The 25,915-nt window shown below is 34.2% G+C and overlaps 1 protein-coding gene across 2 annotated transcripts in view; it reads left to right on the top strand.

Annotated features, from left to right (window-relative positions):
* LOC135196169 (nephrin-like) overlaps nt 1–24,799 on the top strand; it is a 129,927-nt gene extending 105,128 nt beyond the window's left edge. Inside the window, exons 6-17 of one of the 2 annotated variants that reach the window (XM_064222759.1) lie at nt 214–393; nt 2,602–2,913; nt 5,368–5,487; nt 6,229–6,414; nt 11,217–11,328; nt 12,944–13,119; nt 14,361–14,547; nt 18,980–19,092; nt 19,978–20,080; nt 22,552–22,727; nt 24,014–24,140; nt 24,630–24,799. In XM_064222759.1, coding sequence (XP_064078829.1) covers nt 214–393; nt 2,602–2,913; nt 5,368–5,487; nt 6,229–6,414; nt 11,217–11,328; nt 12,944–13,119; nt 14,361–14,547; nt 18,980–19,092; nt 19,978–20,080; nt 22,552–22,727; nt 24,014–24,140; nt 24,630–24,786 — 1,949 coding nt within the window. In that variant the 3' untranslated portion in view covers nt 24,787–24,799. Of the gene's footprint in view, nt 1–213; nt 394–2,601; nt 2,914–5,367; nt 5,488–6,228; nt 6,415–11,216; nt 11,329–12,943; nt 13,120–14,360; nt 14,548–18,979; nt 19,093–19,977; nt 20,081–22,551; nt 22,728–24,013; nt 24,141–24,626 lie in introns of both variants that reach the window. The other variant, XM_064222750.1, reaches the window with a different exon arrangement.
* Nucleotides 24,800–25,915: the final 1,116 nt, after the last annotated feature.

Raw genomic sequence — 25,915 nt, 5'->3', positions numbered from 1 at the left:
CACACACACACACACACACACACACACACACACACACACATATATATATATATATATATATATATATATATATATATATATATATATATATATATAAAATAAAAATGTGTTTATGTGTGTGGTTTTAGCACATACTCTTTAATGTATACGAGTTGTTCACTAACATTATCCGTCTATCCATAGTGAACTTCACCAACTATTTCACCCCTGTAGACACGCACACAGAGAGAGCGGAGCCGTCGACACAGTTCAAAAGGTGGAATGTGCGAAGTCGGTTGACCTTGACCCCGAAGCCGGAAGATGACGGCCAACAATTCTCCTGCCGGGCGCTTCATCCCTCCCTCATGAACTCCCCCACCTCCCTGGTAGCCTCCGTCACTCTCTCGGTTTTACGTAAGTATTGCTTTTATCTAAAATTCGTAAATGTTACGTTTTTCCGGTGTTCTGATTTTCCGCATTTTACTTTTATACTATTGCTTAATTTGAGTGTGTGTGTGTGTTTCTTAAGTAAGTCCTACCAGTGATTTTATTTTATTTTCACAAACATTAGGTTTTTTTATCATATTGGGTTATATACTATGCTTTTTACCATTATTTAATCTACATTTTTTACACTTGAGATAAGTAACAGGTTTGTAGTGTATATCTGTGTGTGTGTGTTTACGTATTACGTAAGCCCTACCACTTATTTATATTTTTTTTTCACAAACATTAGATTTTTTTATTATACTGGGCTATACTTTGCTATTTACCATTATTTAATCAAGTTTTTTTTACATTTGACATAAATAACGGATTTGTAGTTTAACGTCATAATGATAAATTTTCCCTGATTAACTGGTCTTTACTTTATTTTTGTTCAATTCTTTTATAAAATTTCTTACGTTTTAAGTACCGTTTGTTTTTATTTCATTTTAACTTCACAAACATCGTGTTTCATTGATATTCTACCGGGCAATATTTCATTTTGGCACCATTCCCTGAAAATGTACTTCAGTAAGTAATGCCGAGGACATGGCCCTCATGTGAGAAAGGGCTTTTGTAGACTTACTTGACAAGGGCAACAGTAAAAGAAGAAGCTTGAGAGCTGACGATATCCTTATGCCATAAAAGTCAGAGAACCCACTGTCACATTTCACGGCTATGCTCGCTGCTTTTAATGGCGTTTAACATAATTCATTTTCCTGCCATCTTTTTCATTTTTAAGTGGTCCGTGGGCTAAATACAGCTAACTGGATTACCCCGTCCTATTAGCTCTTGCACCCTTACAAATAGATGTTATTTTCATGCGTGATTGTATGACTGGATGAGAAGTTTTCCCCTCATTCAAGTGCTGAACACGTACCAGTTAGCAGAGAACAAATTCGATTCTTTTTTTCTTTTCTGGAGAGAGTTTCTTTCTTTTTATCCTTTTTTTTTTACTCGGGCATAAAAGAAGTTTCCCCTCTCTTTCCCCAATTTCAAAATGTCTAACTTTTCTCAACCGAAGTTTTTATTTTTCTAGTAACGAAGGGAGTGTTCTCTCGCTTCTCGTAGGCATTTGTGTCTTATTAGCGTAATCCCTAATTAGAAGAATTACAGTTTTTTTTTTCAACTGATCCATCAGAGCCTCTGGTGGCTTCGGGAATTCGTATTTTTTTCTTATTTTTTTTTTATACCTACCAGAGCCACTAGAGTTCTCAGGAATGAGTTTTTTTTTTTCTTATTTTTTTCATACCTACCAGAGCCACGAGAGGTCTCAGGAAATAGTATTTTTTTTCCACCTACCAGAGCCTCCAGTGTTCTAAGCAATTAGTATTTTATGCTTAATTTTTTTCCACAGACCTACCAGAGACACCAGAGGTCTCAGAATTTAGTAATTTTTATTATCTTTTTTCATACCTACCAGAGCCTCCAGTAGTCTCAGGAATCGGAAATTTTTTCTAATTTTTTCCAGATGTATCAGAGCCACCAGAGTTCTCAGGAAATATTTGTATATAATTTTTATCCTCAAACCTACCAGAGCCTCCAGTGGTCTCAGGAATTAGTCTTTTTTTCAGACCTATCTGAGCTACCAGAGGTCTCAGGAATTAGTTTTTTTTTCTTGTTTTTCCACAGACCTACCAGAGCCTCCAGTGACCTCAGGAATTAGTATTTTTTTCCTATTTTTTCCCAGATATACCAGATCCTCCAGTGGTCATAGTAATTAGTATTTTTTTCTCATTGTTTTCCAGAGGCATACCAGAGTCTTCAGTTATCTCAAGAATTAATATTTTCTCTTATATTTTCCACAGACCTACCTGAGTCTCCAGTTGTCTCAGGAATTGTTTTTTTTCACAGACCTACTAGAGCCTCAGTAATCTCAGGAATTAGCACTGTGTCCTTAGTTATCTCCACCTACCTACCGGAGTCTCCAGTGATCTCAAGAATTAGTATTTTCTTCTTGAGTTTTTTCCGCAGACCCACCAGAGTCTCCAGTGGTCTCAGAAATGAGTTTTTGTTTTTCCACAGACTGGTGCCTACTAGAGCTTCCAGTAGTCACAGGAATTAGTATTGTGTCTGTAGTTATTTCCACATATTTCCAGTGATCTCAGGAATTAAAACGTTTTTTTTTTCCCACAGACCTACCAGAGCCTCCAGTGATCTCAGGATACAAGACTGGGGAGATTCTGAAGGAAGGCCAAGACATCACATTGACCTGTAAGTGCGAGGGTGGCAATCCGAGACCGCGGTTGGGGTGGTACAAAAACGGGAAGTTGTTGAACCATCCCAACACCACTTACACCAAGGCCACGAAGGAGAACGACTTTGTGAAATCGAGCCTGGCGCTGCAGGTGAAGGCCGACGATGACAGGGCCACTTTTGAGTGCCGGGTGACGAAGAACGACATTTTAAATCACCCTCTTTCGGATAACGTCACTTTCACCGTCCATTGTAAGCATTCATTTTCGTGGGTGTTCAGGTTTTAAAGGGCATTTCTCTCTCTCCCCCCCCCCCCCCCCACCTCTCTCTCTCTCTCTCTCTCTCTCTCTCTCTCTCTCTCTCTCTCTCTCTCTCTCTCTCTCTTTCTCACTTCACTTTTAATTGATGTGTATTGTTTAGCTCTCTAATTAGTTGGGTTTACAGCAATTTTGCTTAGCAAATAAATTTTCTTGTTTTATCTGAGCTTACACTTAAGAAGATTATACTTTAGATTTTAAACGTTCCTTTTGAGCCTTATGTACTGTCTTGGTCCCTGGATTGGGAGACCTCATCATACAATAACATACATACTATTATGCGCAGAAATGTCTGGCAATAATAGCATTTGTTGCATCAAATGGTTGATATGGTGATCGGCACTAAACAAAACGAAGTCTTTGTTTTAATTCTAATTTTAGTCATCGAATTGCATTTCAGTACACAAAGCTTCGCTGTTGAACAAAACCGAAAATAAAGATGACAATGTCATTAATTAGATATAATTATTTCTTGCCCAAAAAATGAAAACGTGCCAAGTGATGGGTGAGATAATTCTTAAGAAAACGTGATAGGAAAACATAACGTGAATATTCAGTCTAGATTATAAGCAATTGAGACACTTGAATATTACCAGAAAGTAAATTTAGTACAATCATTATGAATCATATAGGAAGCTATCACACCGGTTAGGATTGTATTGGATATTTGTCGGTAAATGCTTCCACGCCTGGACTGGCCGTATTTTCCGTCGTTAACTGAAGTCAAGTTGTTTTGCCTTCTGCCAAAGATAGGTTATATTCCGGAGAGAGAGAGAGAGAGAGAGAGAGAGAGAGAGAGAGAGAGTGAGAGAGAGAGAGAAAGAGAGATGTTTTCCTATAGCATATGTAGTCACGAGGATAATTTACGACATTTTGCACACATAATGTTAATCGAAGTTAACTATTTTGCAAGCCTTATAGGTATTACATTGTATCTCATGGAAATACTAATTAATTTTCACTAAGCTTATGATATTAGATAATATACCGATTCATATAATTTAAAAATAAAATATATTATTTCCAACTGGATTTTTAACTCATGGAAATATTTAATTAACTTTCATGAAGCTCATGATATTAGATAATATACCGATTCATATAATTTAAAAATAAGATATATTATTTCCAACTAGATTTTTAACTTTACAGTAAATTACTTCTAGCCTAGCCTAGAGTGCCTTCAACTAATTATAAACTTCTGGAGGGCTCCACCGAACTCTCATGTTTCAAGCATTCCAAATTCGTTCGAATTTGGTGCGGGTGATCTGCAGCTGATTTATTTTTTTTTTTTTTTTATTTCTCATTGAGTGTCAGTCAAAAACTTTTCACTTCGTCTGCTGTTTAAGCATTTTGTTTCCTTTTTTTTTTTTTTTTTTTTTTTTTTTTTTTTTTAGATATTTTTAATCATTGCGGATTTCAATAACAAGTTGTTATTGCGCGTTTCTTTTTATTTCAATCCTCATTGAGTCACACAAAAATTTCCACTCTGTCTTTTCTCTGTGAATTTTATTATTTTTTTTTTTTTTTAGATTTTTTTTCATACTTGCGGGTTTCCATAAAAAGTCGTCATATTGTTTTGATGAGATATTCTTTAAACTGGTTGCTGAGAATGTTTCATTTCCATCAAGTTTTGAGAATGTCTCGCTGCCATACTCTGTATTTAAAATAAAATTCGGTATTTACCGAAGTATCATTGATATTTTCAACTGTTTCAAAATTCATAGAGGAGTAACGCCAACGCTGGAGAATTGTTTTCTTGATGATAATGAAGTTACAGGAAAACATAATTAAAAATAACGATGATAATACCTATAATTTAACTGTATAAAATGAAAGTGTATTATATAGTATGTTGAGTATTTCCCAGTTTAAGCTGAATGTTCTGTGGGTGATAACCTCCACTTTCTTCTGGCACAGATTAATTAACAACAAAAGGGAAGCCAATACATTGCACACAATAAAAGCCATTCTTTTCCGGGCCAGTTGAACTATGTAGTTTAAGGTACACAAGTGCGTATTTATAGAATGATTCCCGTAGGGTGTTGGTGCCATCAGTGCACCTCGCGGGATGCATTGTAGGCATTACTGAAGGTTCTTTGCAGTATCCCTTCGGCCCTGAACTGCAACCACTTTCACTCCTTTTACTTTACCTCCATTCATATTATATTTCTTACATCTAACTATCCACACTCTCCTAACAATTGTTTTATAGTGCGACTGCGAGGTTTTCCTTCTGCTACACCTTTGTAACCTTTTACTATCAATACACATTCCAGCGCTGAATGACCGCATAGATCCCAGCGCTTGGCCTGTAGCCTAAATTCTATTTGCCATTTCACTCATATAAAATGATTCCGTTGTGATTCACGACGTTCCTCTCCCTTAGACAGTCCAAAGCGAGTTTTCGTCACTGGGCCTTCCGTTGCCACGGCGGGAGAGGAGTTCACGCTGACCTGCGTCACGTCGAAATCGAATCCATCGGCAGCCATCAACTGGTTAGTCCATGGTAAGCGTCATTGTTCACTTTTTTTATTCGTACTTTCGTTGACAACCCTACAAACTGGCATGCCACTGAAACATTCAAAACTCTTAGTAATGACGAAGGTGTCATGGAGAAGTATTATAGTTAGTCAGTGGTGTAAATTTTTCTCTTCCTTTAGTTTTGGGTGAGGGTTGTTTGGGGGGGGGGGGGCGGTGTTTTTGGTTACAGAATGTTTATGGAAGGACTGGCATAAACATATGAACATTCAAACGCTTGGAAACTGGAAAAGCCAACCCTTCTCGACTACTATGAATAGGTAAGTCTATAGTAAACGGCAATTTCCTGTTTTTCTTTTATTCTCTGTTTGCTTTCGATTATAGATAGAAGGGGAAGTATGGTTTGCGCGTACAGATACCTGGTAATGAAGTAAAAGATCTGCTACTCTCCTGATATAGTTAACCATTGCCTTTTTTGATAATAACGACTCTAAATTTCAGATGCAATTAGCATCATAAACTTTGATACCCACACTCTGGCTAGATTCGACTGTCTAATTGTTCAATTACCTTCAAAGACTTCTGTAATGAGATCAAGCTATACATTCTAAGAACAGACTAAGGGAAACTTAAAAATTAGGAATCCAGTTCATTATCATAATTATTGTTAACTTCATTCAAAGCATTACCGCTGACAATACAGATGTATTTCTTGTATTCCTTATTAAAGAGGAGAAAAATGGAATCATTCCCCTGTATCTCGCTACAGGGATGCAGGTAGCGACTGTAGCGTCACTGATCAGCGAAACCGACGACGGAGGCTGGGTGACCTCATCTGACCTGAAGTATTACCTGGATAGGTCATTAGCACTCAGCGAAATCACCGTGGACTGCACAGCTCATAATCCCGCCAGCGACAGGATGGTCAGCGAATCGCATGTCATTAGCATAATTAGTAAGTATTAATAATTAGATGTTATTATAAGGATTAAGTCGTTTGGATGCGAGTAGTGTTGATACGGGATGTTATTGTGCTGCTGATATGGCGTTTATTAGGAACGATGCCTAATGGATGAATCCCATGAAAGTGCCTGCTCTCTTATATCTGTCTTGTAGTCTGAGTAGAACATTTCATAAAATATATCAAATCAATTCCTTTATTACCTTATGAATCGTCTGTTTTTATCACACGTATCAGTATCAAACATTAGCCAGTTACTTCAAATTCTAAAAGTTTGCAGAAGTCCTATAGAACTTTTTATCAAAAATGATCCGACTGTTTACCTTTCAATAATTTTGCATATTTTAGTTGTATTTGAATTGAATACTCAGTAACATTACTTCAGCGACAAACATAATGTGACGAGCTCGTGATCTTTAGGTATTTATGTACATTTCATTTTAAAATATGATATTCATATGAGGATCATTGTTGCATTTTTCTGCAGTTGCTGTTATGGTGTTGTTGTCATTGTATTTACTATGATAACAAAATTTATACTGTAATAATAATAATAATAATAATAATAATAATAATAATAATAATAATAACATGGAAAAGTATTCTTTTTAAATAATGTTTGTGTAGTTCCTAAGTGTCACAGTATTATATATATATATATATATATATATATATATATATATATATATATTATTATATATATAGATATAGATATAGATATATATATATATATATATATATATATATATATACATATATATATATATATATATATATATATATATATATAATCTATATCTATATCTATATATATTAATATATATGGGATTAATATATATATTATCTATATAGAATATAGATATAGATATATATATATATATATATATATATATATAGTATATAGTATATATCATAATATCTATATATAGTATATAATATATATATACTATATATATATATATATATATATATCTCTTTTGACATTGGGGGAAAAAAGATAAAAGAGCTGGAAAAACGTGTCCAGCTTTTTCCACCTCCTTCACGGGGAAATATTTGCTTCCATAAATCCATGTAACGACGAAAGGTCACGCTCTGGATGTTGTATCCTTGTCTTTTTATGTGGATAGTTTGGTACCTTTATATATATATATATATATATATATATATACTATATATATATATATATATATATATATGATTAATGCTGATCTAAATGAAGTCTTGTTATTATTTTTTCACATGGGCTAAACACGGTTCATTAAAGTAAGAATATTGATGAATTCCATAAAGAACTGTTTTATATAAGTATCAGTAATCAACTGAGAAGATTCTCTTGCTTTCTCTCTGCTCTTTCACTAACACATGCAAACATACATACATACATACATACATATATACATACAATACATATATATATATATATATATATATATATATATATATATATATATATATGTGTGTGTGTGTGTGTGTGTGTGTGTGTGTGTGTGTGTGTGTGTGTGCGCGTTTGTGTGTGTGTGTGGAGAGAGAGAGAGAGAGGAAGTGAGAAAGCAAGAGAATCTTCTCATTGGTTGATGATGCTTATAGAAAATAGTTATCTATGGAATTTATTAATATTCTTACCTGAAGGAGCCGTGCTTTGCACATGTGAAAAAAGTACTAACGAAACTTCACTTAGATCACCATTAATTAAGTTACGCGACTGCCGATCGCGTTGTCTTGAATAATTTAGTTTTAATTTGATTGCATTGCATTTGAATATATCACTTGTTATCATTTCATCATATATTTTGGTAGAGAGTAAATGAAAATGTATTAATTAACGTGATCTTTATTTTTTATGTGAACTTCAACCTTTTGCAGTTTTCAGAAGTTGTTATATTAGTCATTTATACGAAAACATCACAATATTACTATAGATACTGTTGATAGTGGAAATTTCTATAAGATTCCTATTATAGAATAAAAATCTTGAATTCGATGCGACGATATCCGGAAATTACATTCTCGATCTACGAAACACCTCTATAATTATTCTATTTCTCTCTATTCTTAAGCGCAAAGAAGGAATAATGAAAGAATCAGCTAGATATTGTGAACTGGAAGGTAACACATATTTTAAACAAAATTGTTCAAGTATCATAATGATTCAGGCATCACGATTTCTTGCAATATATAAATATATATAATATATATATATATATATATATATATCATATATATATATATATATCATATATATATATATACTAATATATAGATAGATGTATAAGTCATATCACATTACCGTTGATTCTATAACATATATCGAGCTACAATGTCCTTTAATATCTAATTCGCTCTACCTCGGAATTAATATATTTTCATATATGCTTAACCGAAGGGGAATTTTTCTCGATAATAGATTTACCTGTACTTGGGCGCGAACGCAGGTACATTATAAATCCAGGAACGTCAGTGGAAGCTACCACTCAACCACCGCGAGAGGCTTAAAGGTATATGTCGTCTCTCACCTCAAATACTTTCTCGCGCTGAAGTATTCGTTGGTTTGGAGACAACATCAACCCGCCTCGACTCCGGCCCGTAGTTAAGTAGCGCTTTTGACAACACGTAGCATTTTAGCATAAGTCATCATCACATTACCGTGATTCATATACATATATCGAGCTACAATGTCCTACATATATCGAGCTACAATGTCTTTAATATCTAATTCGCTCTACCTCGAATTAATATATTTTCATATATGCTTAACCGAAGGGGAATTTTTTTCTCGATAATAGATTTACCTGTACTTGGGCGCGAACGCAGGTACATTATAAATCCAGGAACGTCAGTGGAAGCTATAACCACTCAACCACCGCGAGAGGCTTAAAGGTATATCGTCTCTCACCTCAAATACTTTCTCGCGCTGAAGTATTCGTTGGTTTGGAGACAACATCAACCCGCCTCGACTCCGGTAGTTAAGTAGCGCTTTTTGACAAACACGTAGCATTTTTACATAAGTCATATCACATTACCGTGATTCATATACATATATCGAGCTACAATGTCCTTTAATATCTAATTCGCTCTACCTCGGAATTAATATATTTTCATATATGCTTAACCGAAAAGGGGAATTTTTTTCTCGATAATAGAATTTACCTGTACTGGGCGTCGGAACGCAGGTACATTATAAATCCAGGAACGTCAGTGGAAGCTATAACCACTCAACCACCGCGAAAGGATTAAAGGTATACTGTCGTCTTCACCTCAAATACTTTCTCGCGCTGAAGTATTCGTTGGTTTTTGGAGACAACATCAACCCGCTCGACTCCGGTGTTAGTAGCGGCTTTTTGACAACACGTAGCATTTTACATAGCTCCATATACATTACCGAGTGATTCAGTATACTTATCGAGCTACAATGTCCTTTAATATCTTAATGCGCTTCTTCCTCGGATTATATAATTTTCTATATATTGCTTACCGAAGGGGAATTTTTTTTCTCGTATAATAGATTTACCCTGTACTTAAATATATTTATATATATATATATATAAATATATAATATAATATATATAATATAAATATATATATATATATATATATATATATATGTATATATTTATATATTGCAAGAAATCATGATGCCTAAATCATTTTGACACTTGACTTGAAAAATTTAATGAGAAAAAATTTTTTCTTATTAATATATATATGTATATATATATATATATATATATATATATATATATATATATATATATACATATTTATAATATATATATATATATATATTATATATATATTCTGTTTCTTTTGATGAAAAAGTTTATAATAAATGGAGTGTATCAGATATTTAAAGAATGTCATACTGTTGCGTCTTAAAGCGTAAGCATGTTGTCAAATATGGTGTTCATACTGTAGAATGGAAAGAAACTATACAATTCACGGCTCCGGAATTAGTTAGCGTAAACAAGATAAAGTATACAAACAGTACGTGGCCCATGAGATAAGTTATAGAAAAAATAATCCCAATAGATTATAAGGGAAACGCAGTCGGATACCTTTGACATGGGTCTTCTAGTGAGTATAGGTTCGAATCCCACCTGCAATGGGGGATTTCTTCAACTATTCGGATTACAAGGCTGCCACACACCAAAGCTTATTAAAAAACAGTAGGATAAATTAGATTTAGTAATGCAAATGATAAATAGTAATCCACAGTTATGTATATGACCAAATGGCTGAAAGCTCCGATTTTTTTTATTATTATAGTGTATTTTGAATAATCCAGCCTTGTGTATACATACATAACTGTATAGCGAAGATACTATAGACTGCACACCCTATAGTATCTTTGAAGTATAGTACATAGGCGTAACTAGGAATATATTAATGGGGTTGGGGGGCGCCTGGGGGCCACAGATGAATATGGGGGTGCACTTGGCATGCAAAATTATAACACTTATTCTTTTTTATAATTCCTATGGAAGGATATTAAGGTTGTTTTGAAATATCTAAACCTATCAATTTGTGAATCACGTTTTAATGATGATGATAATAATAATAATAATAATAATAATAATAATAATAATAATAATATGAAAATTAAGCTAAGGCTTTTACTACAAGCTTCATGAACTCAAAATGGTGGTGCATCTGGGGGAAGGGCACCAGTTTCAAATAGTGAGGCACCCCCCTCCCACCCCAGCAGTTACGCCTATGGTATATAGTGACGCACCGTAGATAATAGACCCGGTTCTACTTTGGCAACAAAACCAACAAAAGTCTCTTCTTTGACGCCACAGAACCGCCAGGGCGTCCGTTCATCAAAGTGGAAGGCGCTGGCGAAGTGGTGGCTGGTGGGAGGATGGCTATCATCTGCACGAGCGAAGGAGGAAACCCACACCCGGGTATCACGTGGGTACTTAATCAAAACTGACTTTTTTCTCGTTGGGAATTTTGGCCATCAGTAACTTAGTGGATGGCGGTTTTAACTGGTTATATTTTCTTTGGTCTGGAAAAACAACAGTCACTTAATGAATGGTGGTTTTACTGGTGATTTCTAACCAGACAAATAGTATTACTGATTATTCCTTTGATCTAGAAGACTACAGTAACTACATGAATGGTGATTTTCACGAATTGTGATTTTACTGATTATTTCTATGGTCTACAAAACAACAGTAACTAGATAAATTGTGGTTTTACTGATTATTTCTTTAATCTAGACAACAACAGTAACTAGACAAATAGTATTACTGATTATTTCTTTGATCTAGAAGACTACAGTAACTACATGAATGGTGATTTTCACGAATTGTGATTTACTGATTATTTCTATGGTCTACAAAACAACAGTAACTAGATAAATTGTGGTTTTACTGATTATTTCTTTAATCTAGACAACAACAGTAACTAGACAAATGTTAGTTTACTGATTATTTCTATGGTCTACAAAACAACAGTAACTAGACAAATGTCGGTTTTACTGATTATTTCTATGGTCTACAAATCAACAGTAACTAGACAAATTTTCGGTTTTACTGATTATTTCTTTAATCTAGACAACAACAGTAACTAGTTTTTGTGAAATATTTCTATAATATAGCTGATAAAACTTTATATCTAGATGTTTATTTTTGCCAAAAAAAGTTAACGTGGTGTCATTGTAGTTTTGAAATTGCAGATTGTCGTGTAAACTGATATTGATTTAGAGAGGGTGTAAATTATTATACTAATGAAAAGGTAGATTTCTTCAGCCACATAGCATGGGAATTTTGGCCATCAGTTACTTGACAAATGGTGGTTTTACTGATTATTTTTATGATCTAGAAGACAAATATATAAATCTAGATGTTTATTGTTGCCAAAATGTTAACGTGGTGTCATTATAGTTTTGAAATTGCACATTACATAGTCACGTAAATTATGCATAAAGGGCATACATGATTGTACTAATACAAAAGTAGGTTTCTTCATTCACAAAGATAGCACTTCTTTTATAGCTAGTATATTCATTCAAAGACATACTTTTATATATTCCACGTAAAAGTTTAAATTAATGCAAGTTTTAACCTTAATTACAAGGTTTTACAATAGTAGTTGCATATTACGATTTGGAATAGATAATTGTAATTATCGACACTAAGATAAAGTAAAATGGGTTAAAAAGTAAATATTCAATTAAAGTAGGAATTATTTCCAATGGATTTCTTAGTTGGATTTATAGTGGATGTTTTCATAAAAATATAGAATCATAAGAGCAGCGTATCACCAGGTGGGATTAAGAACGCAAATCTTTTGTTTCTTATATACTTCATAGTAATGGCATCAGCACTAAGGTGAAAAAATTGCGTCAAAATGTAAATGCTGATTCAAACCAGGAATTATTTTCAAAAATACTAAATCAAACCAAACATTATTCGCTATGAATTTCCTAGTTAGATAAATAGTGGCTTTTTGTTTTGTTTTGTTTTGTTTCATAAAAGTATAGAATCATTAGTAACAAGCAAAATCCATTTCTTTTGGACAGCATATACAAAGGTCACACGAAGCTCCTGACGAAGGTTGTTATAGACGGCAGGGTTACGAGGGCGAGAGCCATCACAGACGTCGTGGCTTCAGATAATGGCATCAAAGTGTCTTGCGAGGTCGCCAACCCTGCTATTAGGGCACCCCTTGTTGCCCACACCAAGGTCAAACTGCTTTGTAAGACATTATGTTCTTTTTTTAGTGTTTTCTTGAAATTCGCTCTTTATTGCATCATAATGGCTGCTATTATATCACGTAAATGAGTGGCATGGTAGTTGAAAAGAAGTTTTATTTTTGAAGGTTGTCATTTGCCTTGGACACTGTATCAAGTCCTGCTGCTTCAGACAAATATTTGATACCACTCATTTTCGCAACGGCATTCCCTAAAAGAACTTTTCATCTGAGTTTTCTAAAGCTCTTTATACATGTTAACTCAATTCAAAGAACATATGCGTCCGACTTTTGTTTCTCTCTTGTAATCCTCCCATAATGTTTTCTCTGATATCCACTTAGAAAAAATTTGAATGATTTATTGTCTAGGACGCTATTAAAAAGAAAAAAAAACATTACTATGCTTTCATTGACATTTAACCGACTTGTTTCAGCATAAACGAAACCATCTTAGATCCTCTGGTAGACTTCAATTTTGCACTTTTTTCATGTTTACTTTTTTATTAAACTAGGCGTTTATTGCCGGCGATGAAATTAAGCAAATGTAACAGTTAAATGGATGCTCTTTTATCACATTTATATATATATATATATATATATATATATATATATATATATATATATATTTATATATATATACATATAGATATATTCTTTTATCAGGTCACAATACTCTGTCTCTGTCTCTCTATTATACGCACACGCACATTATATATATATATATATATATATATGGATATATATATATATATATAATCATATAGATATATACTAGATATAATATATATATATATATAGAGATATATATATAATATAAGATATATATATATATATATATATATATATAATATTATATAATATAAGATATATATAGATATATATTATATATATATAATAATATATCTAGATATATATATATATAAGCTATCTATATATATATATTATATAATATATATACTATATATAATATTTATATATATATATATATATATATATATATATATATATATATATATATATATATATATATGTATATGTATACATACATACATACATACATACATACCCGTAAAATTTTGATTATTGTTCCTCTGCTATATATCTAAGAATAAAGTTTTTACATTACAATCAATACAAGTCTTGCAATTGAAAAAAAAAATAACATGAAATATTTGGCGACAGCAACCCTTATATTCCATAAACTTCAACGGACTAAACCCCTTTTCACCGCCACGTACCAAATGCAGTCCCCCCTTGGGAAGTGAGCGCCTGGGTGTCTCCCGCCCACGTCGATGCAGGTCAGGTCATCAGCCTCGTCTGCGAATCGACGTCCAGTCTCCCACCTTCCAGAGTTTCCTGGCGGTCGGGGCCTCTCATGTTGCACGGAGCGACTTCCTCGCAAAGCCCTGGGCTCTATGGCGGAACGGTGACAAAGTAAGCCTTCAAGTATTGGCAGTGTCTTGTCCCCAGGCTGCGTAAATCGTGATATTCTTTCCTGGCTGTTAGGCTATATTTGTATATACTCTCTCTCTCTCTCTCTCTCTCTCTCTCTCTCTCTCTCTCTCTCTCTCTCTCTTTACTTCCATTTCTTTATTTTCATTTCTTATTCTAATTATGTTAATTTTATGAGTTTTCTCCTCCTTCCTCCAATAAGTTCTAATACATATATATATAGTTTTATTTCATTTAAGGATGTAAAACTACTCTCTCTCTCTCTACTTCCATTTCGTTAATTTCATTTCTTATTCTAATTACGTTAATTAGATTTTTTTCATCTTTTCCTCTCTCCAATAAGTCTTAATATATATACTATACTTATATATATATATATATATATAATATATATATATATATATATATATATATATATATATATATATATGTGTGTGTGTGTGTGTGTGTAGTTTTATTTTCTTTAAGGATGTAAAATACTCTCTCTCTCTCTTTCTCTCTCTCTCTCTCTCTCTCTCTCTCTCTCTCTCTCTCTTTACCTTTACTTCCATTCTTTATTTTCATTTCGTATTCTAAGTACGTTGATCTGATGATTTTTTGCTTTTTCTCTCTTAAATAAGTCTTAAAATATATATAAAAATTGTTTTATTTTATTCAAGGATGTAAAACTACTCTCTCTCTCTCTCTCTCTCTCTCTCTCTCTCTCTCTCTCTCTCTCTCTCTCTTCTCTCTCTCCCCGTTTATTTTTATTTCTTATTCTAATTGCGTTTAGCTGATAATTTTCCCCCTTCCTTCGATAAGTCTGAAAATATATATAATTTTTTATTTTATTTTATTCAAGCATGTAAAACTACTCTTTCTCGCTCTCTCTCTCTGTTTGTTTTTATTTCTTACTCTAATTGCGTTTAGCTGATAAAGTTTCCCCTTCTTCTCTTCAGTAAGTTTTAAAATATATAAAAACAATTTTTTATTTTATTTATTCCAGGTCATAAAAACTACTCCTCTCGCTCTCTACTCTCTCCTCGTCTCAATCTCCTCGTCTCGTAAAACTGGCTCTCTCGTCTCTCTCTCTCTCTCTCTCTCTCTCTCATTATCATATTTTCCCCACTGAGGTTCGTATCATATGCATGGTGGGAGAATCTCATTCACACCATAATGCTCATGTAAAAATAATTGAGGTGGTAAGGGCTTGCAAAAGTTGTTTACTATAATTAAGTTCACAGACATTAACAGTTGTATGTTTGTTTGAATGATACGTATGGATGGAACAATGGAGCCTAATATCATCCTGGTATTATTAGATTATTATATCAAAGACAAGTTCAAGAACACTGGACGGTGTAGGTAATTACTACAAGCGGCAATGAAAGTATCAATTGGTCATTACATTTCATCACTATACTTGACTACATTTTCCCTGTTTTCCCTCATAGTTCTGTGTGAGGCGGCTTGGTAAGAACAAATGTAATATTGTGTAATTTTTTCAGTCATTTAAGCGTAGAATATATATACCAAATGCCCTCTATTAAGCCATGTCACTTCGGTGATTGCCTGTAATCAATGCGATGACGCATGAGCAGCGCCGCACTCAGCTCCTCTGACAGGTGCTGCCATCTAGTGCCAAGCTGGTTAGTATCAGAGCGACTCAGTTGGTGCTAGTCAGGTCTTAATTGCATAAAAACTCATTCATGTGATAAACATTTGCTAAAACGTAGTCTGTCCCATAAATTTAAATATGTATTTATAATTATTGAAATTCATATGACCCGTAGCGTTTGTTTATCATCGTCTGATGTAAAGTAACTTCTGAAAATTGATATGAAATATTCCTGGCCAATACTTCGACCATTAGATTTGCATGTAATACTCAGACGGTATCTCTAACTCTTACGGCTTTAAAAAAATGAGACAGAGACAGAGACAGAGACAGCGACAGAGAGAGAGAGAGAGAGAGAGAGAGAGAGAGAGAGAGATTATTTCAAGAATTACGAACGCGCAGTGCCATTAGAACAAATTTCAACACATTTGGTATTCTGGATTTATGCGGACAGCCTAAGTGCGATGAAAAGGAAAGAATATTGACCCATAAAAGGATTTTATTATTTTTCTTTTTCCGTCTAGAAGTATAACAATTGTCCAAATGACACATTTACAATGAATTATCGGGAAAATAAATTTTATGAATAATAAACTTCAATTGAACACTCCTTGATTTATTGCAGTATTGTTGTTTAAACCAAGTTATTTCTATTTTTGCATTTAATTATTTTAGTGGGATGTTATTTGTCCGTGACAGTCTTCTTAACGGTTAGAAAAAGCAATTACTCTCCGCAATAATTCATTAATTTACCTGTCAGGGTGTGGCAACGCCTGCAATACTCCCACTCCTCTGCAATGTTTGTTTTTCTGCAATACACTGAGGTTGAAGGCGGAGACTCCCACAATAGTTAGTCGACTTTACCTGATTAGAACCAAAGTGATGATGACGCGAAGCTAGAAAGTTAGTTCCAAAGCATATATACATACATACTATATATATATATATATATATATATATACGTGTGTGTGTGTGTGTGTGTGTGTGAGTGTGTGTGTGCGCGCGTGTAAGATAGCTCCAACACATTATACGCAGGACTTTTCTATACTCGACATATATTAGCCCATAAATAACCCTTACGTGTGGAATTCACTGTATCTCGGGTATAACATCCAAGAGGATGAAAAATGATAAGTGCATCTGTTCCAGCCTAAATGGGAACATATGCCTTCTGGTTTTTATACAGAGTAAGCATAAATAAATTTATATATAAATGTTATATGAATATACACACACACACACACACACACACACACACACACACACACACACACACACATATATATATATATATATATATATATATATATATATATATATATATATATGTGTGTGTGTGTGTGTGTGTGTGTGTGTGTGTGTGAGGGTGTGTGTGTATGTGTGTGTGTGTGTACGTATGTACTACGTATGTGTGCACTACAACTGATAAGTAAGGCCAGAGGACTGAACTCCACCCCTCAAACAGGATTGAAACTCGTGTCATCCAAGTTTCATGCGCTAAGCTTTGCAGACACCATGAGAGGAGATAAATGTTTTTCTTGGCTTCGGAGGTCAGTCGTACTTTGTGTCTACCTCCTGTCTAGCTTTGTGTCTACTTCTATGGGAAGCTCTCCCTTGTCAGTATTCATGGCATTATAATATCCTTTTCAGGTCATGTGTATCAATACTTCCTCTGACAAATAAGTCAGAATCTATTATTTATTTACTATTTACTTCATGTATATTTGTATATGAAGCTCCCGCTTGTCAGTATTCATAGAACTATAATATCTTTCTCACGTCATATATACTAATACTGTCACTAAAGAAATGCGTGAGATTTGTTATTTGCCAGTCAGCTACATTCCTGTACTGAATAAGTTCAACTATATGTAAATATCCTGCATCTTACGTAAGGGAAAAACAAGGATTGACTTCATTCTCTTAATGTATCGGTGAAAACTTTGCTCTTCCAGTTCAAGATCAGTCCTGGAATAAGGAAATACTCACTCACTTATTTCATTCTCATCCATTTTATGTATCAGTGAAAGTTTTTCTTCTTCCAATTCAAGATCAGTCCTGGAAGGAGGAAATATTTATTTCTTTAGCATCCAGTTTAATGTATCAGTGAAAGCGTTTCTTATTCCAGTTCAAGATCAGTCCTGGAATGAGGAAATACTTACTTATTTCATTCTCATCCATTTCTTGTATCAGTGAAAGTCTTTCTTCTTGCAGTTCAAAATCAGTCCTGGAATGGGGAATTACTTACTCACTTATTTCCTTCGCATCTATTTAATGTATTAGTGAAAGTCTTTCTTCTTCCAATTCAAAATCTGTACTGGAATGAAGAAATACTCATTTATTTCATCCTCATCCATTTCTTGTATCAAAGAACCTTTTTTCCTCCAATTCAAGATCAGTCCTGGGATAAGAAAATATTCACTTATTTCATCCTCATCCATATCTTGCATCAAAGAAACTTCCTTCTTCCAGTTCAAGATCAGTCCTGGAAAGAGGAAATATTTATTCATTCGCATCCAATTTAGTGCATCAGTGAAAGTTTTTCTTCTTCCAGTTGAAGATTAGTCCTGGAATGAGGAAATACTCATTTATTTCACTCTCATCCTTCTTGTATCGAAGAAACTTCCTCCTTCCAGTTCGAGATCAGTCCTGGAATAAGGAAATGCTCACTCACTTATTTCCTTCGCATACATTTAATGTATTAGTGAAAGTCTTTGTTCTTCCAATTCAAAATCTGTCCTAGAATGAGGAAATGCTCACTTAGTTCATTCCCATCCATTTCTTGTATCAAATAACATTTTCTTCCTCCAATTCCAGATCAGTCCTGGAAGTCCGAGCGTTGATAGAGGATAACGGTCGGGTCTTCACCTGCGATGCGAACAATGGCCTTGGAACGACCGTGACGACGAACGTCACGCTTAACGTCTTACGTAAGTGCTCTTGATTAGTACTTCTTTTTTGTTCTTTTTATATTGCCAACTTTTCTTACTGTAATCAACTGTTAAATGTAAGATGCCAGACCACCTGAATGAATTTTAATTTTCGATACATGAGTTAGCTTTTCGAAGGGTCTACTTAAGGAGTATCAACCTCTCTCTCTCTCTCTCTCTCTCTCTCTCTCTCTCTCTCTCTCTCTCTCTCTCTCTCAGTGCCAGACCAATTGCATGAATTTTAGTATTCGATAGAGTAGTCGGCTTTTCGGAAGGTTTGCTAATATTAATCTGTCTCTGTCTGTCTGTCTGTCTGTCTCTCTCTCTCTCAGTAAAATATTTGATCTTATTTGTCCTCTATATATATATATATATATATATATATATATATATATATATATATATATATATATATTATAATAATAATATATATATATATATATATAATATATATATATATGTATATATATATATGTATGTATATATACTTCAAAGTGGACCATTCTGAGTCCCCAGCATTTGCATAGATCAGTTCCTGTGCTGTAAGGTGGCTTAAACCCACAAGACACATGCGATATTTGTTTCTTTGAGATTAGAAATAAGATGGAAGCTACAAAGGCAACTATTTCCAAGATATAAACCAATATAAACTACTTTAACCCAGAAAACATCTAGTATTATTTATTTCTTTGAAACTAGAAATAAGATGGAAACTAGAAAGGTAAATATTTCCAAGATATAAACCACTGCACCGATTTAACTCACTCGACTGAGAACTTCATATAATGAAAGGTACATGAACAAGTAATGCTCTGCCAACATATTTTTATCATCCTGAAAAGTACGTAATTACTCGTAGTTTCGAATGATGGCGTTCCATTACAGATGGACCCATCTGGGTGACGGTTCCTACTGGAACGATTGAAGTTCAAGAGAAGGACGACCTCATCCTAACAGCTGCTGCCAACGCCAATCCTCCTCCTGTCAGGTGAGGGGAAATGCATGACCTTTGACCTCTTGTGTCTCTGTTATGATAGAGTATTTAATTTTGTAATTGTCCATTTCTTTTGTTGTTCAGTTTCTTTATGCCAACTTATGTATATTATTTAGAAATCCTTCTTAATGTCATGTGTATACCCATTGAATTTTCGAGTTTTATCTCTTATAATACACTCGTAATTGCTTTATGGTGTACCATAAAGATCTTGTATGTTTCAATAATGATAATGCCCCAATAGGTCCACAATAATATAAACGTTAAAAGTTCCAGCAAGCCTTTATAAAATCTTTACGATGGTTTTCGAAAGTTATCGTAAAATTGTTATAAAGTTTTAGACGAAATTTTATATTATTGTGGACCTTTCAGAAGATTTTATGAACTCTCATGATAGAGGGTTTTTCCCAAACAAATAACTATGATAGTAATAATAATAATACAGAAAGTCTTGGCCTATGAGTAGTTACAACTACGACGGTAGTAATTGGCACTCCAGGAACTTGAGGAGGGAAATGGTCATTAAATGAATGAGGATCTTACTCTAATGAGCACAGCTTCATTTACTTTCCATCCCTGTAGATTGGTTGAATAAACACACACACACACACACACACACACACACACACATATATATATATATATTATATATATATAAATATATATTATATTATTATATATATATATATAAAATTTTGTGTGAGTGTATGTAAGTTTAAGTCTTTGGTCATTTTTGGATGAAAGCAGAATTAAGGACACGTTCTATGCAGATTATTTTAATTCTTTTAAATTTAGATCGTAACATTATTAACATTATTAGCAAGAACATTTGACCTTTATACTGAAAGATGTCTGCCGGACTTGACCGTAATTCTTTGTATTTCTATAACTCCCCCTGTCAGGTATAATAGCAGGGAAGGGATAATAGGAAAATGGTCTGTTTTAGAGGAATGGTGTGGTTGTAGAAAGCATATGACGGGTAGTTATTTTGAGCTTTAATCCAAGGTTACTACTACTTCGTGTTCATTCGGAGATGCTGAATTGTTCATGGTTAGCTGTAGTGTGGGATGTAAATTGAGATACAGAGAATAAGGCAAGCCAACCCACGCAGAATTTAATCCAGTTGCGGGTTGAAACGCATGACACAGGTAGGATCCATCAACTTCAAGAGACCTGTTAAGCTTCTTGGCTCTGGTAAGCTTTTCTAAAATGTTTTATTTCTCTCATTACATAGATCTTTCGGGACACTAGTGCTTTGTTTTCCTCTAAAACAACCAAAGTATACGTTCTTCTTTTCGCTCACATGTTAAAAGACCTTAGCATAAGCTGGTACTTTCTATTGTTTTTTTCTAGATAAGCAGTTGTGTACTGCCCCCGCCTAGATTGATAGTGCAAAAGTAATGAAAGCCAGTATTGCAAACCAACGTTCAAGCTTCCATAATCGTCAATACTGTAGAAAATTATATACAAAACCTCTTTTATATTCAGCTACTCTTCAGTATATCTTAATTTAACCAGACCACTGAGCTGATTAACAGCTCTCCTAGTTCTGGCCCGAAGGATTAGATTTTTTTTGCGTGCATGGAACCAATTGGTTTCTTAGCAAAGGGACCTGCAGCTTATTGTGGAATCCGAACCACATTATAGTGAGGAATTAATTTCTCATCACCAGAATTTCTCTGATTCCGTACTGGCGGCTGCGGGAAGCGAACACGGGCTACCAGATTGGTAGTCGAGTACGAAACCCACTTGTCCAGTGAGGAACTTATTAAGCTACTCTAAGGTCTGAAAATTCACATATGTGATTACCTGCATAATGGATATTAGACTAACCTTATTTATTTATTTCAGTTCTCTTTTTTCTGGTTATACTTACGACTCCTCAAAACTTCATAATATAGGCGGAGACTGATGTCTTGATCTCCTTCATAGTTTTCTGACTTAACAAAGGAAAGTTGTTCGCGGGATTTCAGCAACCCACACCCTTTCCTTTCTGATCTGGCGTTCCGCAAGGATGCATTCTATGGCCTTTGCTGCTTTTCACGAGAAACGAAGTAATCCTTCAGCATCAGCTGAGACCTGAAGCACATTAGGAAGTACTAAGGACTATTTATGTGCCAATTATGTGATTCGTCATCATGTTTTCCTGTCCATAGGTGATTGTAGTAATTGACTGAATATTCTATACTTCTTTGTATAACCCTCGGTACCAGAGGTGTTAATTTTATAGTTGAAAGGAACATTCATTAAGCTAGGGTCACTGAGGAACCATTTATATTTAATAATAATAATAATAATAATAATAATAATAATAATAATAATAATAAGAAGAAGAAGAAGAAGAAGAAGAATATATTATTATTACTATTATTATTAAGAATTTACTTGCAACTTAAGCAAGATTTGTACATTATCCAAGAAGTGCAATACGGTTTAACATTTTGTCCTCACTTTCTTTCATCCAGTTACACCTGGTGGCGAGGTCCACTGAAGATTGAAGGGCTCAGTTCCTCAGACGGGGAAGACACCGAAGGGCGCCTAGAAATAAGGCGCATTCACCGTCAGGAGGCAGGGGCCTATTCGGTGACAGCGACGAGCCCCAGAGGAAGAGTCAACGCTTCTTTCATCATCAATATTCTCTGTAGGTCTAGTTAAGTACGCTTCTTTTATCATCAATATTCTCTGTAGGTCTATAGCTGGTTCACTTAAGGTAGATTTTTGGATGAGCCAAATGCTTATGAGACGTTTGTTTGGAGGCCACTGATTGGCTGGTACCGGGAGGTAGGCAGCTCCCAGCCAATCAGCGTCCGCCAAACGAACATCTCGCAGGCGTAGGGCTCACCCAAGAATCTACCTTAGGTGAACCAGTTATAGTTAAGTGACTGTTTTGGGAACCTGATTTCATAAGTTATTGGTTTATTTAGCTTGTTTTTAGATGAATATTTCCTTAGTTACGGATATGATAGTAAGAAGTAATGATAGCCAGCTCAGTAATTGCTAACCTTTTCCTAATTTTATTGGTTTGTAATACTTGGGATTCTTATGCTATTATTCTTAAGAGGGTTTCCTCGATGTTTGGTTGTCTTTTCTCTGTTTTAGTATTTGATTTTCTCATTTTCATTAATAATTTCCCTCAGACACGATAGTGCCATTCCTTACTCACTGGGTTTCATAGTAATGTTAAAATTAGTAGTCCGAAGTTTGAACGTAATTTTGAACTACTTGGAAATTTAATTATAATAAGAGACTTCATTAAAAAGAGTATGGACTCTAACGGGTGAAACATAATTAAATGTTACAGTTATATTAGGAATAAGGATATATGAACACTAGGTGCTTCCCTGACTATGTTTCAGCATAATTTTATGCTTAACAAATTAACTTAGCCTGATAGCACAGAAAAATTAAATCATTTATACTGCAATAATAGAATTGCATGTAACAGTAGACAGCGCCTCTACTAAACTTACACTTCGATGAATTTCAGTGAGATCAAGTTAAAGCTCCAAGCATATTCCGCGAATATATATACACCTAATTAAATTGTCCGTTTAAAAATCAGTTCCAACCTAAGTATAAATAGGTTCATGAATATAATAATGTATTATGAGTAACGAGTGAATTGTATAAATGTGTGGGAAGTAACATCCTTGATTAAACTATCCGTTAAAAACCAGTTTCATCCTAAGTATAAACAGGTTCTTGAATAAAAAAAAATAATAAATAAAAGCAAAGCAGTAATGAATGCATGGTGTAAATGTATGGGGAACTAACATCCTTAATTAAATTATTCTTTTTAAAAACCCAGTTCCATTCTAAGTATAAACAGGTTCTTGAATACAAAAACCAATATAAGCAACGAATGAATTAGTGTACATGTGTGGGTCTCTAACATCCTTACCGCCCATTTCATGCTTCTTGCGTCAGACGGTCCAGAAAGTGTCCTGGCGTCTAAAAGAGTCACAGTCGACGAAGACGGTTCTACCTCAGTCCTCTGCTCGGCTGTTGGCAACCCTGCCCCTAACGTGACCTGGTTCAGACAAGATCAGTATAGGTATGTACTGCACTCTGTTTCTGAACGGGAAATTCTCCTTAGACAGTGGAGTATGTAATAGCCATAATTCAATGAAATTTAGCAGTAATGATAATTCAATTGCATACAACCTTTGTGATATTCTGTTATACATTATGTTTATATATATTATATATATAATATATATATGCTATATTACATATATATATATATATAATTATATGTAAAGGCAAATGCCACGAAGGGAAAGTGAAACAAAGGAGTGGTTCCTAGCCCTTTCGACTTACAGTCCTTAAAGGACCGTGTGTCGAAAAGGCCTAGCAACCGCTCCATTGTTTTTTCACTTTCTTTTGTGGCATTTGCCTCCTACATATATATATATATATATATATATATATATATATATATATATATATATAATGTATGTGTGTGTGTGTGTGTGATGTGTGTAAAACCGAATGACGTATATATCTTCGGAGTTTCCATTCTTCTACGTTCTCCTTTTAGCAGCATCCGTGAAATCCTAACGTGGGGCATCAATGAAGCGAGGTTGCCAATACAATACGCCTCGAGATCGGACACGGGTTTCTACTACTGCCTGGCAAGTAATGTGGTAGCCACTTCCGCCCCTGTGAAGACAGCAGTGGTTGTTACACGTAAGTTTTAAGTTCTCTCTCTCTCTCTCTCTCTCTCTCTCTCTCTCTCTCTCTCTGCCACTTGTAAGTTTTTCAGTGGTTTAAATGCTTTCTGTTTTAAAATAAGTGAGCTTATAATTTCGTGTTTAATTTTCTATTTCAGTTTATAATCTAAGAATGTTGGGAAAGATAAAGGATCAACTAACATCAGGACTTATGTAAATGACTTGTCATTATTATTATTATTATTATTATTATTATTATTATTATTATTATTATTATTATTATTATTATTATTATTATCAATGACATGCATTAATGTAGAAAACTAATTATCCTTCTCATTAATAAGAGGAAAAGATTAATTAATTTGGTGTCAAAACATGCAAAATATATATACATAAGTACAAACACTGTTTATCTTTGCTAGGTGTCTGGCTTCTAAATTAGCTACAACAATGATGTTTTCCGTTCTTAGAGACCTATAACATATCAGATTAATATTTTATTTCCTTTTCTTCTGAAATATAATTAAAAATAGAAAATATGTATAAGTAAGTTCATTCTCATCTTTTTATTCTTAAAAATCAATTCACTGGAACGTTATTGCCTAATAAACGACCACACTCAAAATAAAGAAAAAAATGGAAAATTAGGAAATGTAGGTAGAGTAACACTACATGAACTGCAATATCTACCAACATAAATTACTTTAGATATCAAAATTTTACCATTGTTTGTAGGTGATCGTTTTCTATTCTGAACTTACTTTTCGGGTGGGGGGAGGGGGGGGGTGGGGGGGGTGGGAGAGTTGGTTAGGGTGTGGTGGCGAGAACAGTGTACTATATTCTATGAGAAGAGCTTTTTGTGCCAATTCTCTGTTATATAGTGGCATCTATGAAGTACGTAGCTGTAGTGTTATATAGCTCTGTTATATAGTGCATTGGCACCTATGAAGTACGTAGCTGCAGTATATAGTGGCAGTGTGAAGTACGTAGCTGCAGTGTTACATAGTGGCATCTATGAAGTACGTAGCTGTAGTGTTATATAGTGGCATCTATGAAGTACGTAGCTGTAGTGTTATATAGTGGCATCTATGAAGTACGTAGCTGTAGTGTTATATAGTGGCATCTATGAAGATAACGTAGCTGTACTAGTGTT

This window comes from Macrobrachium nipponense, chromosome 23, assembly GCF_015104395.2.
Source record: "Macrobrachium nipponense isolate FS-2020 chromosome 23, ASM1510439v2, whole genome shotgun sequence".
Taxonomy (NCBI): domain Eukaryota; kingdom Metazoa; phylum Arthropoda; class Malacostraca; order Decapoda; family Palaemonidae; genus Macrobrachium; species Macrobrachium nipponense.
The sequence above is the reverse complement of the archived record's forward strand: the minus strand, read 5'-3'. Positions and strand labels throughout refer to the sequence as shown.